At 36.3% G+C, this 18711-nt stretch overlaps 1 protein-coding gene across 1 annotated transcript in view; it reads right to left on the reverse strand.

Moving 5' to 3' along the window:
- Positions 1–15766, reverse strand: part of CRBN (cereblon) — a 21386-nt gene extending 5620 nt beyond the window's left edge. The window contains exons 1-6 of the mRNA XM_008583386.1: positions 15659–15766; positions 14859–15061; positions 13911–14060; positions 9055–9214; positions 1829–1891; positions 531–615 (exon numbers count right to left, since the gene is read on the reverse strand). Of these exons, the coding sequence (XP_008581608.1) occupies positions 531–615; positions 1829–1891; positions 9055–9214; positions 13911–14060; positions 14859–15061; positions 15659–15742 (745 nt within the window). The 5' untranslated portion in view covers positions 15743–15766. The remainder of the gene's footprint in view (positions 1–530; positions 616–1828; positions 1892–9054; positions 9215–13910; positions 14061–14858; positions 15062–15658) is intronic.
- Between the last annotated feature and the right edge of the window lie 2945 nt (positions 15767–18711).

Below are 18711 nucleotides of genomic sequence, written 5' to 3' on the forward strand. Positions count from 1 at the left end.
AAAAAAAAAAAGAAAAAAAAAAGGGGGGGGGGGGGGGGAAGATCTAAATGTAACTTCTTCTCCCATACTCGACTTGTTTTCTAAATGTCTTGTTTTAAATTAAACATAAGCTTGAGTCCATGGCAGAAGACACTTAATTTGCCAAGAGACTAGGAAAATAAACTGTACCTTATAAATAGATATAGAGATTACATGTAAGTTAGGTAAGTCCTTGAAACCAGGGTCACTTCTTTTAAAGGCACCTTAAAGAACGGGGAAAGGAGAGCCTTTACACTCAGGAAGAGTTTCTGGATGAGAGCCATTTATTGCAATTTGAACTTTTTATGGAAAACTTGCCTAAAATTGGAGTGCTCAGAGAATATAAAACTTTTGTTAAATTATTTTTAACTCCAAAGTAAAGGAAATGTGTATGCTTTTCAGAATTAAAATATTAATCAGTAAAAAAAAGTTGATTTGATCAAATAGAAAGCATATAAAATTTCTTTTAGCAAGACATAACAGGCCACAGGAAAAATACTGACTTTTCATACCTATTGGATTTGAAGGAAGAGAATCATCTTTTAGATTTTCATCCCATTCACGTAGCTGTTTCTTGATTCTGTCCATTAAGGTTTCCTTGTTTAAAATAGAAGTAGCCATGATAAAGTTCACATACTAAAATTTACTGTCAGCTTTCCACTTCTTAACAAAACTAATATATTGGTAGCAACTTAAGTCATCACTATGTGGTAAAATCTCAGTTCCATCTGAGTCTCAGTTTAAATGTCTCCATTTTCTTATGCAGAAATGATCAAGCCCCAGCTCCTTTGCCCAGCATTCAGTCAGCTTTCCGGACCAAGCTTCTCACCTAGTCTGTCTACCCCAGGGGCACCTGCTCCTAAGTGCCTTTGTGGATGCTCTGTTCTGGCCTCTCTTCTATGAAGCCTTTTCTGACTCAGTCTATGCCCCTACAAACTGCACTAGCACTTGCTATCTACATAGCTTACTTGTCACCTATTTACTACATGGAAGTGCTTACTTAGTATCTTTTCACAAGCATACACACAAAATACTCTTGTATAGTGTGTGGCTCAAAAGCTGCTGAAGGGCAGAAGTCAACTGCAGCTTCCTTTAGTGTCATGCATGTCTTAAGTGCTGAAAACCTACTTGCTTAGTTTTTCCAGGACTTCCGATTTGTGGGCAAAGTCATTAACCAAGGGAAATGAGTAACACTTGTTGAATGGCTATTGTGTGCCAAGTGCAATATCTACCATTATCCCCATTTTATAGGTACTTAGAAAAGTAATTTGCCCTAACCACAAAATGAAAGAAATCAGGCACTAGTCCCTGTCTTTGTGTCCAAAACCCAGATTCTTTAAACTATTCCAGCAGTCTCTTAGTTTTCCAATATGGCAATGCCTAGTGTTAAACTCTGAGGATAAAAACCCTTGTGTATGCATCAGTTAGTAGACTAGTGATCAGGAGATATGTTAATATACTTATTTAGAGGAAAAATATTGTTATATAAGGATTCTTTAATTTTCTAAATGTAACGACCAGCCAACCCAACAAAATTTCAACTGCTTAACAAACCATAAAAAGTCTCATAATATCTTGTCCTTAATTTATAAGCCACTAGGAACTGTGGAAAAACTAAAATTTCTGTATGTAAGGCTGAATCCTTCCACGAATATCTCTGACACCTGCCTGTTTTACTTTATGTGTAACAAATAGCATTAGTTCTAAAAAGAAAACAGCAGTAATTATGAAAGTCGATGTTTTGTTGTAATGACCTTTAATTATGACGTGGTTTACCATAGATATAATAAGTTTAAGGTAAATTACTTACAGCATCATATAAGGAATACAGCCAGCGAGGCCATGAAGTCAGATTTGCACAATGAAACTTTCTCTGAAAAGAAAAAAAAGTCACTGAAAAAACCCCACAGAATAAAGATTCTAATGGAAAAAGCAACATTTGAAAATGATTTTGGTCTACGAGAACATTTTCTAATTTTAAAAAGGTAAAAATTTTTATAGATAACCCCATAATAGATGATTATCTACTGACAATCATTCTTTTACATTCTTCATATATGTACAGCTAGAATCCTGACTTCTAATAGAAATTCAAATACTAAAATTTCAATGCTGAAGATGACTTTGTAAAAATAAGATGAATAACTAAACACCATGCTTTAATTATGACCACATTAGTTGCCTTTATACTAGTAATTACCTGTCCAATATATACAGTAAAAACCTCAAAGTACAATCCAAATTGCCTTTATGTAAAAACTTTATATGTGTCTCCAAGGAAGATTAAAATAATCATATACTTGAGACTTCATGATCAACTTCTCCATTTCATAAAACTCAGGGCAAGGGGAAAACCCCTGTATATCTACTCCAGTTGTTGTAATTGGGATCTGAACAGAAGCATGCCTAAAGCCATATAAAAATGTGAATTATACTTAAATTCCTGTAGAATTTCAGTATTTCATGGGAAGACTCAATATCGTTAAGATGTCAGTCCTCCAAAATATACATGCAATGCTTTATCAATGAGATTGGAATTTATAAGCATAATTTAAAGTTCATTTGGAAGAATAAATGTGCAATGACAAAATTTTTTCAAAGAGAAGCATATGGTCTATAGGACATATAAATATGACTGAAAGGATGGACTGCAGCAGTGTTCTTAGCAACAACAAACCAGAAACTAACCATCAACAAGATAACAGTTAAATACATTACAATATGTTTGTTTACTAGGTAACACTGCGACTGATCAAACAAGGCATATTAAACCTACAGAATATAAAGAATGAAAGCATTTTCAAAAAACATAACCCACATGTGTACAAATGTTTGTAATTTCATTGTAAATAAACTTAATTGACACAACATGACACATGAAACTGGTAGGGGAAAGGAATAAGGTAGATCAAAGGGACTTTTAACAGATAACAAAAGCAAAGTAATATTTGAATCTACTCTTGCACCTGCAGGATTAAATGAGTAGGTATGAAATGGGGAAACGGGTACATAGCACACATGAAAACGATCTAAGGACTTAGTAAATGATAGTTATCATATTCCTCCCACAATCTTATTTTAGCTATATAAGAAGTCTAGAATCTGAGAAAAGACAATAATGCTACTATATTCCATGACAGTCAGAAATGAGCAGAACTTTCAGCCATGAATGGGGCGGGAGGAGGAAACTTTCATTGTCAAAGAGAAAGTCTTGAGTTAACGTCAGAGATAGTCAGTTTGGAGCTGTCTCTCGAGGGAGCACAATACTTGTTTTCAAATATTTTAGAAACTACTATGTGGAAGAGGACACACTTGTTCTGAAATGCCCATTGACTACAGCTCAAACTAATGGATTCGATCATGAGAAAAAATTTTGGCTAAATGTAATTCTTACCCAAAGATGGTCTGGGACAGCCTCTTACTAAATGTTCCGGTAGCAATGTAAGCATGAGAAGTCGGGCCATAAGACCCTTAAGGTACTCTCCAATAAGTCGTCCTTTACCTTTAAATCCCTAATGCTAAGGATTATTACCACAGTCCAATTATAGAATTTAAAAAATGTTACCAATAGCACATCAAGTAACTGAAAATTCAACACTAGCAATGGCAGCTATTAATATTGTGCTGAGAACTTCACGTTTCACACAAATTCTATAAGGTTGGTGGTACTATCATCTCCATTTTAAACATAAGGAAATAGAGGCACAGAAGGATGGTATAACCTGCCCAAGGTCACACTGTAGTAACTGGGCAGTAGCTAGGATTTGCATACAGGGAGTCTGACTCTAACCATCATTCATTCGACAAATATTTTGAGTGCTTGACATGTTTCAGGCATTATTTTTATGCATTTGGGATTTGCCAGTGAATAAAACAACAAAAGATTAAAATCATTGCGCTGTGGAGCTTACAGTTTAGCGGGAGAAGCTTACTTTCTAAATTTATATAGTCTTAGAATTACAAAATGACAAAGACTCAACAAAGTTTCAGTTTGACTGACTGGCATGCTCTGAATTCCGGTCATTAAAATATACTCTTCACATTAGATATGATTACTTTTGTACTACAAAAAGCATACAAAATATAGTACAGAAGTGTAATTTTATTTGGCACCCACATCAAGATAAGGAGAAGCCAAAATAATTTATTCATATATAAATAAATTCCAATTATAAAGAACAGAATGTGGGGTGCCACTATAATAAGAATGAAGCACTGCGTCAGGGTCATGTTATTACCCTTCGCCCTGTCACCAACTGTGAACAAGCTACAGTCTCATGTGTCTCAGTTCTCTTCTTTAATTTAGAGTGAGAAGACCTCGAACATTCTTTATCTGTATTATCCTGACAGATTCTAAAAGTTCTATTCACAAATCAAATATCCTTAATACACCCTTAGTATCTGTGATGTGCTTTATATAGTCAGTTATACAAACTGAAGAGGAGTATGCCAGAAAAGATTAGCTAGCTTTTATAGAGCATCTGCAAAAATTTAAGCCACTCCAGTATCCTCAAATTTAAGAGTCTCAGTTAGCTTTCTGGCACAACAGGAGGGGCTCTTATCTTATATCTGGGTAATAGTGATAAGTTCTAGCAATGTATGGGCACTGTTCAAGAATATCAACCCATGACTTACTTCATAAAAGGGTTAGACCTCAAGAAAATTTTAATACTAGCCAAAAAGTTTAGACACTTAAAAGTAACCAATGACTGATTTTCCAGTGAAGTAGTTTTCACTGGGAACAGGATTTACTACTGAAAGCAGGCATAAAAGGCCCTTAAAATGAATCTGTTACATGCAGGTAATCCATCACATACTTTCATTTTTAAGCCTTATAACTATGGCTTCGGCTTTGCCTCCCAACAATGAAGAATGTTCAAAAAACGTTAAACTCTATTTTAATGGGTCTTTGAAGTGCAATGAAATTGGAAGAGTAATGTGAAAAGGTAAATATAAACAGTAAATCATCACCGCTGGCTTCCTTTACATAGTGACTACAGGTGGTCATTTATCGTATTAAATCCTATTACAATCAGCAATATGAATGATAAAAATAATTTATCCAAATAATTCAAAAGTTACCAGTTTTTGTTTCCTTCTTTCATTTACCAAATTCCTTCATGGCAATAAGAACTGGAATGGAATGATAAGCTCTCTCCTATTCCTGCGGCTTATAAGCTAATGACTTATACACAGTACAGAAGATGAAAGCCAGGGAAATCATCAGACTGAGGAAGCACCTGACTACACAAGGCTAAGATTTCAAGCATTTTTTTTTCTTTAATATATAAATAGGCAACAGATGTTATTGCTTTTACTTCTACTGTTATTATCCTGTAACAAGGTGAAACAGATTCTGAAGTTCATATGGGAAACTTAATAGGAGTCATGAAAAGCTTAATAAAAGAAGAGCAGTGAGCGAATTACTAGCCATATCTTTATTTACACAAATTATAACCTGTCAGCAGTTTAACAGTATGGTGATGGTACACAGACAGACTGACAGACCAACTGAGCAGAAAAAAGTTAGATAAAAAACATGAATTTGGTCTATGATAAAAGTGCCATCTCAAATCAGTGGGGAAAATAGGGACTTTTCCACAAATGGTAATGGACAATGGGGGGGAGCTATCTGGAAAAAAAAGTACAGCCAGGATGAACTACATATGGATCAAAAGCTTTACAGGTAAAAGTAATGATATCATAGTGGAGTAAAAAGAAAACATGGGGCATTCCTTTGCATGGGGGGGGTGTCATTTTTAGCTATAATTTAGAACAGAGAAGCATTTAAAAAAAATTCAACTACAGAAGAAGGAGGAGCAGGGGGAGGAGTCAGACATGGAGACAGAGCACATTATGCACTGCTTCAGTCTGAGTGGGATGTGCAAGTCAGATATGAGTAAATTCTATGAAGAGAGGAGTGAGTTGAGCCCTGGATCTGTCTTAAGATAAGCACTGTTACATAATCCAGCCTATGGTAAGTGAGTATCCAGCTAAAGGTGCAGCATGCCAAACCACTGAGATGGTACTACTGCACAGAGTTCTCACCAATAGTACCTGCCATGCTCTTTCCCTGTGCTAGATTCCACTTTCTGATGCAGACAGAAGTGGTCTCTCTAAAGTAGAGCAGTAAACTCTTGGAGATCACTTGGAGTCCAAAACAGATCAGCTAGCAGTTTTTCTTGGCTTAATGATCTAGATCTCATATTTCAGAACCTAAGAAACTACTGAAAGTTTAAACAAGGGAACCCTTTAAACAATCTGAAAAATACATAGGATGAAGGCATTTGTATCTCCTAAAACATTTTCCGCCTCTTTCATTCCTTAGCGCCTTCTGTTTAGCCCTTGGCAACTCTGAATATGAAAATAACTAAGGGCTAATGTTTGAGAGTCCAGAATGACTGAAGAAATAAGAGAACAGGGAAAGGTTAGAGGATCTGGTCTCAAACAAATACGAGGGTACTTCAAAAAGTTCACAGAAAGACTCGCATTCTTTGAATTCTATTTTTACATGAACTTTTTGAAGTACTCTTATGTGTGCTTCTTTGGCCTTTGCAGGTCTGTCTTTCCTTGCTTTTGTTGAGCCAGTGACAACCCAATTGTAATGGGCAAATTCTGAATTCAATCTGAACAAACTGAGGTGCTTTAACCACAGAATAGAATGAATTTAACCAGTAATTTATACAGCAATTAAATTTAAAAGTAGTCTTACTTGCTTAACCGCAGTTCAGGTTTAAGACTGCAAGATCCTGCTGCAGGATGCAGAAGTAGTTGAACAGAGTACTTATATCAGGAATTAACCTATAACTGTTTCACTCTATGTTTAGAACTTTGCAAAGAAGAGTTAATGTAGGACTTTTAAAGGGTTAAGAATTCTTAACAACCTATCTTGGTGTGGAAGAACTAGTATCTAAGTCAAAATACTTATTACTTTTTGGAAAAAAAAATCCAGTTATTGAAATACACAATTTTATAAAAACTAAGATATGCAGGGAGCATCTTGATGCATCTACCTTGCCACATAGTATTTCGGTAACAAACCAGTGCCAAATACACTACTAGGCACTAAATGACTTAATATACTCTAACACCACTCCTTGGAGCCCATGTGCTGATAGAGCTATCTTTGACATACTTCAACACTTATGCTTAAAAGACTATGGGGGCAAAATTTCCCTCTGTTCTACTGTAAAAGAAACAAGGGGAACCTAGCCGCAACCAGGCACACTGTCACCACCGCTCCAGGGCCCTACCAGAGTCCTGGAGCATGAAGCCAGGGAAGCCGGAACCCAGCTGTAACCAGGTAAGCAGCACACCAAAAACACCATTTCCGTGCAGATAGCCAACCATAGCCCCCGCAATTGCCATGGCTGCTGCAAAAGCGGCTAGTTGCTACAGGGGTAGTCACAGCCACTGTGCAGCTGGCATGCCAGACACTCAACTGCATTGATAGAAGGAGAGTCACCAGTGAAGACCAAAAAAAAAAAGAGGTCCTTTCTCTCCACAAAGCACATTCCAGAGTAATAGAAGAAGCATCTGCTATACAATAATAGTGGGGGACCTGAACACACCTCTCTCAGTACTGGACAGATCATCTAGGGAACAAATCAACAGAAACTGTTAATCTATCAGAAGGAGAGAACAAATCTATGGTTATTAGAGGGTAGAGGGGAGAAGGGGAAAGGGATGGGGAGAGACTGGATAAGGGGCACAAAGAATAAGTATGATTTGTAATAATGAATATGCTAATAAAGAAGCAAGGGCGAAAGTATACTTAAAGTGTCTGTATCATCAAAAAAAAAAGTTTATCAGGTTTGGAAAAGGAAATACTGCACAGCTTTAGAAAAGCTGCCTGGAACTTAAGTCAGTATCAGTACTGTTAAACCTTAAAAATATTAGTTTCAAGGTTTGGGAGTCCTTAAACAGTTTCATTATGCCTTTCTTATTAGAAGCTTCTTAGAGACACTTATTAAAACACATTATACCATGTAACAGATTGGTCAACTGAAATGCATAATAACAAGACCAAGAAGTCTACAGACACCCAGTTAGAAACCTGATGCCCATCAAGCATCCATCCTGCTCAAAGTTCTCTCTGAAAACTGAAGGAATTTCCCCGCAAGAACTTTAAAAGTGGTGGTACACTGACTAGTGTAGGAGACCCCTTCACGAATAATCTATACTAATTTACATCACAATAGGATCCTATACTAATTTACTTCAAAGTTTAAAACCCTCACTATTCTACATGACAGAAAGTAAGAGATGACTAATACAGGATTTTTCAGATTACAATGAAAATTGTCTTCCTATATTTTTAAAAGATAAACCTCAAAAAAGTCAACTTATTCTGAATTTTGAAATTAGTACTCTTTTCCTTGAGACAGAAATCATATATATTAACTATTTCATACTTAAAATTACGGTATACTTCTCACAAATGAGTAGAAAGAGGCTTCATCAATTTTCTTTCCCTGAGAGAATAATTTAGTCAAAAGAATATACATCAAGAATTAATTCCCAAACAAGCAATACTTTTAAAGAGCACCTAGTCTCAAAGTCAATTTTGTGATGTAAATAGCATTTCACAAAACAGCAAAAACCTTTTCTCTCAGAAGTCTGGAAGAAGGAAAACAAACTCTACTTCTCTATTACTACTCTGTGCTAAAAGAAATCCTCTGTCTTCTTTAAGGTAATGTATGTTTATAACTTAAGAACCAAATATCTTATAGGATCAGTTTAATAGATTCCTGTGGAATTAAAAATCATAAGCTACTAATTACTACATAACTAATAAGCATAATAGCAAGAACATCTTACAGCTGTGTGATGTTTTACTACTTTTGCAAACTGCTTTTACCCCAGGTGCCTGTGAAATTTTTAGAGGCTCCAGCTATGATCAAATGCAGCTGGACTACTGCCACATGAGGTCTCTGGGGAACGAGTCATGACAGCTGTTTGTGTGTCTTTCTTAAAACAGAAAAAAAGGCAATCTGTCTTCATGTTTTAAAAATACATAAAAAATAAGTTTCTTACCTTCTGGTATTTCTGCCACCACTTACATGAATACCGGTCTTCCCATGAGACAGGTTTTGAAGGAAATATCTGGCACTTATTGAGGGATTCTAACTGAACTGCAGACATGGTTGAAGGCAACACACATTCAGGAAGAATTTGCACTTTAGCCTGCTGGATTCTAAAATAAAAAGAACCAAACACGGTGTTCATCTTTAAGAAAACTAACTTAAACTCTAAGTTTCCAAACATCAAGGATAATATTAAATACCAAGATTTTCCAAGTTTTTAAAACATATTCATCAAATGCTGATGGTAAGATACAACACATTTTCAGAAAATAACTTTATTTCATAAATCATACAGAAGTTAAAACCAAAGATAACCTAAAGTATGGACTTTCAATCTCTCTGTGGAATGGAAAGGGGTATCTTTGCATTTCAGATAAATAAAGTCTATAAATGAAACAAAGTTTTAAAAAATACACATACAACTAGCTATTGCTTATGGTGACACTTCTAAATAAATTTCTTAGGCATTCTTAGATACCCCAACCTTCCCATCCCCCCACTCCCTATGTTGCTTAACTCTTACACCTATCCTTTCTCATAAATCATCCAACCTGAGGAGCAGGTGGATAAAGGAAGAGAAAATCAAGAAACTATTTACATGGATGAGTTAAAATAAGACTAGAGAATTACATTTAGCCTTTATTTTTATGTGCATTCCTTTCCTCATTCTCAAAAATTTAACTTGAATAGGCAAAGATCAAAATATGCATTATATTATCTTTTTTACTTAAAAATTATTTAAACTCTCATGATAAAGTCATTATTTCCAAAATGCTACTTGAGAATATCATAATTGCAAACTCCTTATCACAAACTAATGCAACAAGAAGGTTGTCCCTCTGAGCTATTCTCCTATGAGACATTATATCTCCTATAGTTTTTGAAATGCAGAGTATATAACTACATTCAAATGCTTAAATAAAATACTGTCAGATTGCAAATATAATAAAGAGTCTCTGCTTCATTAGTGTTACAGACTTCAAATGTGTTCCTTCATAATAACCACTGTCTTGACCCATTCAAAGTTATGAATGAAATTCTGACATTTCTACTTATGTACTAAATGAAAATAGTTAAGTGTCTCTGAAAATATCTAGGTTTAATTTAATGATAATGTTAGACTCTAACTTAATTTCCTTTCTGCAAGCTCATTAAAATACTCAGAAGATTTATGTCTACACGACTTTGGAAAATGTTAAAATTTTACTATGTTCAAACTATGATCAAATGCTCTTGTATTAGAGCTCATTAAAAACAAAATCTCAATTTTCTTCACCTGATGCACAAATACAAACAATTATATTTTTAAAGTAAAAGTAGATACTGCCCTATAAAATTTTTAGAGATCAGATTCTTTAAGGTTATCAGTAACTGAATTAAGAATTAGGCTTCACCCAACTATTACATAAGATTTCATTTTGTTATGACGAAAACATTAATGTTAATGAGCACTGGCTTACAGATCATTTTAATCATCAGTCTACAGTACAAACTGCCCAAAGTGCTCTGAAGGATGCAGCAAGCTCTCCACCACCCTCTTGAACAGCCCAGCGCCTGCTGTGGTTGCACAGGGATGGCTCTTCTCCCAGCAGCTGAGTTGTTTTTAACACATGCTAATCTTGTTTCCTCCCAACTTGTTTATGGCAGTTCTTTTGTGATTGTAGTGACTTAATTTTTAAATATTATAAAAACCAGTGAAATAAGAGTAAAAAATAAAAATGCTTCTATGAACATTAAATTGAGGATGTAAAAAACTGCTTTCAAAGTAGGTTTAGACAATCTAATAGTAGGAAAAAGTTGCACAAATCTGGAAGGATTCTGCACTCATATTGCCTTGTGACTATCTTTAGAATCTCTCTTTATAAACTGTAAATAGATGATGCACAACGAAAGCACAAGAAAGTCTATGGCCATTTCCAATCTGCAGACCCACTTCAAAGACCTTGTCTCTCCACGAAATGAAAAATGAATGAATGTATACTTATACATTTTTTTTTTTTTTTTTTTTGTCTTTGGTCTTTTTTCTGTGTCCGGCATCGGATCGCAACCCTCAGTGTTGCCCCCGTACCGGACCAGGGACCGGCAACGGGATTGCAACCCTTGGCGTTGCTCCCACGCCTCGCTCAGCCAGTGAGCAGGAACCGGTCTGTATGTGGGATCCGAACCCTCGGGCGGGAGTGCCGCTGCGCTTCCCAAGCGGCGCACTATCCATTGCGCCACCGGGCCGGCCCACACTTATACATTTTAAGTTTAAATGTTTAAGGTATATATGTACTTGTTGTATTCCCAGCTTTAATTAATTTTTTTGACTGACAATTACTGGTCTCAATTATGACAGATAAGAGGTCTTCTCTTGTAATTTCAAAAGGATATTACTAATCCTTCCTCCTATCTACACCACACTCAGCCAGTGAGCATACCGGCCATCCCTATATGGGATCTGAACCTGTGGCCTTGGTGTTATCTGCACCACACTCTCCGGACTGAGCCACGGGGCTGGCCCACCTTCCTCCTCTCTAAATGCTAAGAAACACTCAGATCTATTTCTGAAGAGTCCTATAGTGATTCACTGATATCCTTCTATTACTTATTAAAAAAAAAAAAAATTGTTTTCCATGTGTTCAGAAGATGCCAAAGAAATAAAGACTTTTAACTTACAAAAGGTGAGAAGGTAGCAGTATACTTTTTAATATATAGAGCATCATTTAGGTAAAAGACACATGAATGTGATATACTTTACTGGAGAAAAGGAAACTGGCTTGAGTTTCAAATGTGATATGGAGAAATTTTGGCATAGTGGAAAGAGCACTAATTTGTTAGAGTCAGGGGACCCAGAACCCACCAGCTCTGTCACTTACTAGCTATATAACTTTAGTCAAGATACTTAACCTTTCTAGTACTTGGCTTTCTCATTTGCAAAAAGAGGAGACTTCCCTAGATTATTTCCATCATTTCTTTCATTTCACCATTTCTAGTGAAGGTGGTTATGGGACCAGAGGGGCAGTGGAACCAGAGAAATCTCACTCCACAGAGGCCTTTTAAATTACATCAGACACACAGAGAGGCCTTACTAGCAGGTCTATGGAACACTAGAGAGAATGTGCCCTTTCCAAGTCTTGTTCAGCCCTATCAGTTTAATGTTAATCTTTACTAAGTCATAGGTATTTTCCTTGACCTGTTTTCAGAGTTAATGATCTACTGCCATCTTGTGCCCCAAAGAGTTTTGCCACAATCCAAAGTAACTGATGTCATGACAGTCTCAGAGATACACTTTTCCCTAAGTCAATTTTCCTTTATGGTTTCTGGAAAATAGTATTTACAATCAAAACTGTGTAAGTTTGAAGATAGGAAGTACTTTAAAAATGAACTGTTAGCAAAATCCTCAGTAAAAACCAGTTTATTAATTATCACAACACAGTGCCCTCAGGAGATCATCCTTTCATTTATTAATGTAACATTTATGGTCCTAAATATAAAGCATAAATAAGTATCAGTTACTGTTCTCACAGGCAGTTCATCTACTGAGAGAGACAGGCATACAATCCTATGAGGACAGTAGAATGGTAAGGGCTATGAGTTTGCACAATGTATGTTCTGGGGAAGTACCAGGAGAGAACTAAACCCCACAAGAGCCCCAGCAACCCCATCCCACATTCCTCTGTGTTCTCTCTAGCCACAAAAGTCTGCCTCTGACCCGTCTATATTTTCATAATTCAACAATACTTATGAATATCCAGTATGTGAACAAAACACATGAAAAGTTCCTGCTCTCATGCAGCTCACGTTCTTTTTTAAAGCTTTAAAAAAAAAAAAAAAAAAGAACCGAACTTCCATATGTTCAGAAGATATTACCTAGGCAAGACAGGTCTAATGAGATTTTCAACTCTGGTATAGATCAGAGACCAATTCACTAGGACTGAGTGGAAGCCAAGAATCTGTACTTCACAGGTGATTCTCATATATGCCAGAGTTGAGAACCAGTTTCTTAAGAGATAACATCCAATAATCAGGACAAATGCTTTGTTTCGTTTTGTTTTTGTTAAGAGGATAAAGTAAGGTGCACGGAACTTCTTTTTTTTTTTTTTTTAACGTAGTAGTATTCTTTGAACTTGTGAAAAACCCTAACCAGGAGAGCTGCCAAAATAAATATCTGCTAAGAAATTGTAATTAGGGAATTTCTAAGCTTTACAAGGAGCAGAGACAAGTATTTATTGACCATTTACTATGTAAATAGCATTTCTGGGTGATATAAAATTCACACTGGAGATTGGCACTAAATGCAAATGGTTTGTACAGCTCAGATGGAGCAAGTGTAACCAGTGTGGCTTCCAAACATCACAGGAATGCTGCACACACCACAGCTGTCCCAGTGAGCACATAAGAGCACACAAGCCTCTGGCCTCCCCACCCTTTTGTGCTCTGAAGAGAGGTCTTCAGTCCCACAGAAGCCATGCCCCAAATGACACTTCCCTTTGGGTTTACATTACTATTCTCAAACCTGGAGGGACATTAGAATCACCTGGAAATCATTTAAAAAGGATGCTGCAGCCTCACCCCAAGCTAAATCACTCTCTGGGGATGGGAGATGAGGTTGGAACTCAAGCTTCTATAGTTTTAAAAAAAAACTTCACAGGTGATTCTCATGCACAGCAAGGTTGGAAACCACTGGGCCATACCTTTGAAGGGAAAGAGAACAACTAATTAAGTTAGAAAATATGAAGGGTCAGTAGAGTAGAAAAAAATACATAAGACAACCATTTCATTATAAGATGTTTTCAAAGCTTTAAAATATACAATATTTCTTACCCATCTGACTGGGTTCTTAGCTCAAGGACTTTGAACCTTTGTCTTCCAATTGCTTTCACTTTCACTATCTCAATTCCAAAATCCTGTTCCTCTCGATAGGCATATATCTCTGCTGTTGTTCCAAACTGCGCTTCCCTTTCCTGTATATTACTTCCAAGGTAAATTTTAAAAGGAAAGTTTTAAACATTTGACATTTAAATATGCAAAGTTGGCAAAAGCAATACATACGGGAAAACTACTTATAGCAATCAACCCTCACTGGAAAGCCAGTATAATTCTATTTATTTTAAAATCACACAGCAGATATACAAGGAATCTTCAGGAAGTACAATTAGAAGACTTCAGGGAAAGAACCGATTTCTAGTCACTGAAAACGATCTAGGACTGAGAGGGTTTTAAACTCTCATTTCCCAAGCCAAACATTGTTTCATTTTGTTAGACCCTTGTCTCTGCTGCTTATTAGCAGCAGTGTACTGGGGCAGGAACTTCCTGTATTTATTTCCTGCCTCTACTGAAGACTTCCTCCATCTTCCATGGGACACTTGAATTCCAGTTTCAACTTACCACTGGTTTATAATGGTACAAGTTATCAATCTTGAGAGAGAAAGAACAAATCACTCTTTGAGAAAAGTAATCCTTTACATTAAAGTGTAAAATTCCTTTTCTCTTTAAAGACAGTTCTTGAAACTAAGATTCTAGAACTGTTTCTCATTAAATATTAAGGATTAAAACATTTTTCAAATACCAAAAAGTTAAACTGTGAGTGAAGGTAAATGTCTGAAAACAACAAAAGTACTCCAACTTACACTTTCAAACTTTTGCTCAAAATTCATTCCTACCCAGCCTCTCCTGTACATGCAAAATACTCTGCTTTGGCTCTACCACTGACCTTTGCTTCAACTACACACAAGAAAGGATGTGTTAAGCAAACTTACTCTAATATTTTACCTGTATGCAAGAACTGCAAAGGTTCTATCTTTCTGAATTAAATTCCGCACCATACTGACTTCTTGAGGGCGAAAAAGCTGAAGCGGTAACGTCTGCCCCGGAATCAGGATCATCATCACCTGTGGCAGAACTGGAATCACCTGACAGCTGTCATCATCATGCAAAGTCCTGCCATGAAATTCTTCCATATCAGCGCCAAGATACTATGAAAAACAAGCACAGGTACAGTGTCATGATAAATATGTAATAAAAATACAAGTTCAACAGACTAAAGAACAAATCAGATGAAAAGAAATATAAACAGAGTACAAATATTTATTTAAACAATAAACCTGGTGTAAAAGCATCTCACATGAAAATCTTATTTTTAATCTAATTTTTACTCAGAAGAATTTCTAATCTTTTATAAAGAATCTCTCACATGCACACAAATTTGAGAGCATATCTTAGTTCAAGATATTTATTTTGATCAAAATAAGAAATGTTTCTATTTTAGAATATCACAAATGACAAGTATAAAATGTTAGTATGTTAAATAAAACCCAGCACCTACTAGTACAGAGAATTAAGTACTTAGCTAAAGAGTGAAAATTCCTCAAAGAATTATACCTGGATTAGTATTAAGCTACTTAAAAATTACAGGTAAATGTTTATCTTTTGTCAGATAGCCCATGCCCTTATCCACAATTTCTAGTGTGAGGTAATATCCAGTAATGCAAAATCAGTCACTTACTTTTAGGAACTTTTATCTACAGTTCAATGTATATCTAATACATTAGATCCATTACTGAATTACATACTGTATGTGATGTTGGCAGACTGGTGTCAAAATTTATGACGTTTGGTTTTTTGGCTTCTTTGCTATCCTGGTCTTCAACTTCCATTTCAATTTCATCTTCTTCCTCACTCTCTGCTGTAGAAGTAGAATAAGAAAAAAAAAATGAGATGCATGAAAATGTCAAAGCAATGTTCATTTTCAAACACATAATTCCATCTTGAAAAAAAGGGTTCGGGCTGGCCCGGTGGTGCACTCGGTAGAGTGCGGCGCTTGGGAGCGCGGTGGCGCTCCCGCCGAGGGTTCGGATCCCATATAGAGACCGGTCCGCTCACTGGTTGAGCGCGGTGCGGGTGCGACACCGAGGGTTGCGATCCTGTTGCTGGTCGCGGTACAGGCGCGACACCGAGGGTTGCAATCCCGTTACCAGTCACGAAAAAAGACAAAAAGGAAAAAAAGAAAAAAAGGGTTCTTCTAACACCACTACATTTGGTGATTTCTACAGCACTAAGAAGAGGTAGCCAAAGGGCTGCGGTCTATGCTGGGCTCTGCCACTCACTCTCTCTTTTTTTAAATCAACTTTTTATTTCAGAATAGTTCAAGATTTACAGAAAAGTTGCAAAGACAGTACAGAGAGTTCCCTTATACCTCACATCCATTTTGCCGTATAGTTAACATCTTATAGTAGCATGGTATGTTTGTCACAACTAAGGAATCAGTGTTGGTACATTAGTATTAACTAAACTCCAAATTTTATTTGGGTTACCTTAATTTTTAGTTAATCTCCTTTTTCTGTTTCAGGATCCCATCAAGAACAGCACACTAGATTTAGCTGTCATGTCTCCTTAGCCTCCTCTGGGCTGGGGCGGTTTCTCAGACCTTCCTTGTTTTTAATAGCCTTGACAGTTTTGAGGAGTACTGGTCAGGTATTTTATACAATATCCCTCAATTAGGATTTATTTTATGTGATTCTCATGATTAGACTAAGTTTATGTGTTTTGGGAAGGGAGACCACAGAAGTGAAATGCCATTTTCATCACATCGTATCCAGGGTACATGCTATCAACTTGACTTCTCACTGTGACGAACTTTGATCGCATGGCTGAGGTCATGATTGTCAGCTTTCTCCATGTAAAGTTACTCTTCCTACTTTTCACATTGTATTCTTTGGAATCAAATCACTAGGCACAGCCTACGCTTAAGGAGTGAGCAGTTACTCCATCACCTCAAAGGGGAAATATCTGTATAAATTTTTTCAAATTCTTCTGTATGGGAGATTTTTCTTTTCTCTCTTATCAGAACTAATTTGACACCTTAGACAACCCATTCCACCTAATTTATCTTAGTTTCCCCATCTGAAAAATGACAGGCATGAACAAGACAATTTCTAAGGTTCTTTCAAACTCTAAAGAGTTCTACATAAGAAAGAAAAGAACTAAAACAAGCAAGAAAGAAAGATCCGTTAATTAAAACTGAAAAAAGATATCATTATAATCTGGCAGAATTTGTAGCATTTTTCCAGTGACACCACTTCCCCGGATATCACTACTTTATTTAAAAATGAAATGTCTGTTATCATTTTCATATGAGTTTTGCTTTGCAATTTTATTTATTTTTTGGCAGCTGGCCGGTATGGGGATGTGAACCCTTGACCTTGGTATTACAAGGCTGTGCTCTAACCAACTGAGCTAACCAGCCAGGCTTTGCTTTGTAATTTTAAATTGAAAAATACAATTGGCATGAAACAGAAAACATATTTTAAAAGAAGCACAGAGGGATATATATCACATGTACTCACTCATATGTGGGAGCTAAGAGAGAAAGAAGGAAGGAAAGAAAGACCACAGTGGTGCACTGGACTTGCAGAGGGAGAGAACATTCTATAGGCTACGAAGTGTGGGGGGGAGGGAGGTTGGGGATAATTGGGTGGGGACACGGAGTACAAATACAATTTGCGGTAATGGGTATACAGACAGTATGAATCTGGCCCCCACATCATGGGGACAAGGGGTGACAATCAGCTTTGTATCTCATGAATATTCATAACCAAAAAAAAAAAAAGAAATGTCTTAGAAAGCTTTCTCCACTTGCATTTTTTAAAAGTATGAAAACTAAGCTGGTCTGTTTTAAAAACCTGATGTCACCAATGAAAGTTATATTCTATTAGGTGGGAATCTGTCCTTTTCATGCCAACCATGGGTAAATTTTCTGTCCTAGAACAGTGCTTCTCAAGCAGAAGTGATTTTTGCCCCTTGGGGGATATTTGGAAATGTCTGGAGATATTTTTGAGTGTCAAACCAGGGAGCACTACTGGCATCTACTGGGCAGAGACCAGGGATGCTGCTAAACACCCTACACTGCACAGGGCATTCTCCATTACAGAGAATTCTCCAGCCCCAAATGTCAGAAGTGCGGAGGTTGGGAAACCCTGGCTAGACTAGCCATAAAGATGTACTGAATCTCATTTCTGACCTCACAGTTCACATATTTTTAAATGCCCCAAATAACCTTCTAAATAAGTAAAATGTCATTACAAAATTGCCATGTTTTTCCTTTGTGCATATCATTATTTAAATCAAACCACCTCTAGCTAGGTCCCTGACAGAAAATACAAATGTTATTCAATATGGTAACTGCCTTAGACTTTTTACTTATTCTTACAAATTCCTAGATATAAGGCTTTGTAAAAGAGAATATAATTATATCAACTTACATGGAAATAGTCAATGATCTAACACTTCGCAGAAATTTTTCCTAAGAACACAGAATTTTCACCAAGAGATAAAGAAAAATCTAAACTGATGAGAAAAATATTCTCAGTCTAGTTCTCTGTATTTACAACTCTCATGCATGGCTTTCACTTGGCACATGGCAAGACATACTGTTTTTCTCTAGTACAGATAGTTTAAAAGATCAACTATTAGCTCAAAGGCAGAAATTAATATTTTTGAAAATTTACAATTTAATTCTTCTGACTTCTAATTTTTAAATGACTTCTGTATATATAGCCGCCTTTCTCATACATATAGCTAAAACCCACTTCCATCTTCCATGTTTATCTGTTAATGTTTCATTTGG

The sequence above is a fragment of the Galeopterus variegatus genome, unplaced genomic scaffold (assembly GCF_000696425.1).
Source record: "Galeopterus variegatus unplaced genomic scaffold, G_variegatus-3.0.2 Scaffold2899, whole genome shotgun sequence".
In the NCBI taxonomy this organism is placed as follows: domain Eukaryota; kingdom Metazoa; phylum Chordata; class Mammalia; order Dermoptera; family Cynocephalidae; genus Galeopterus; species Galeopterus variegatus.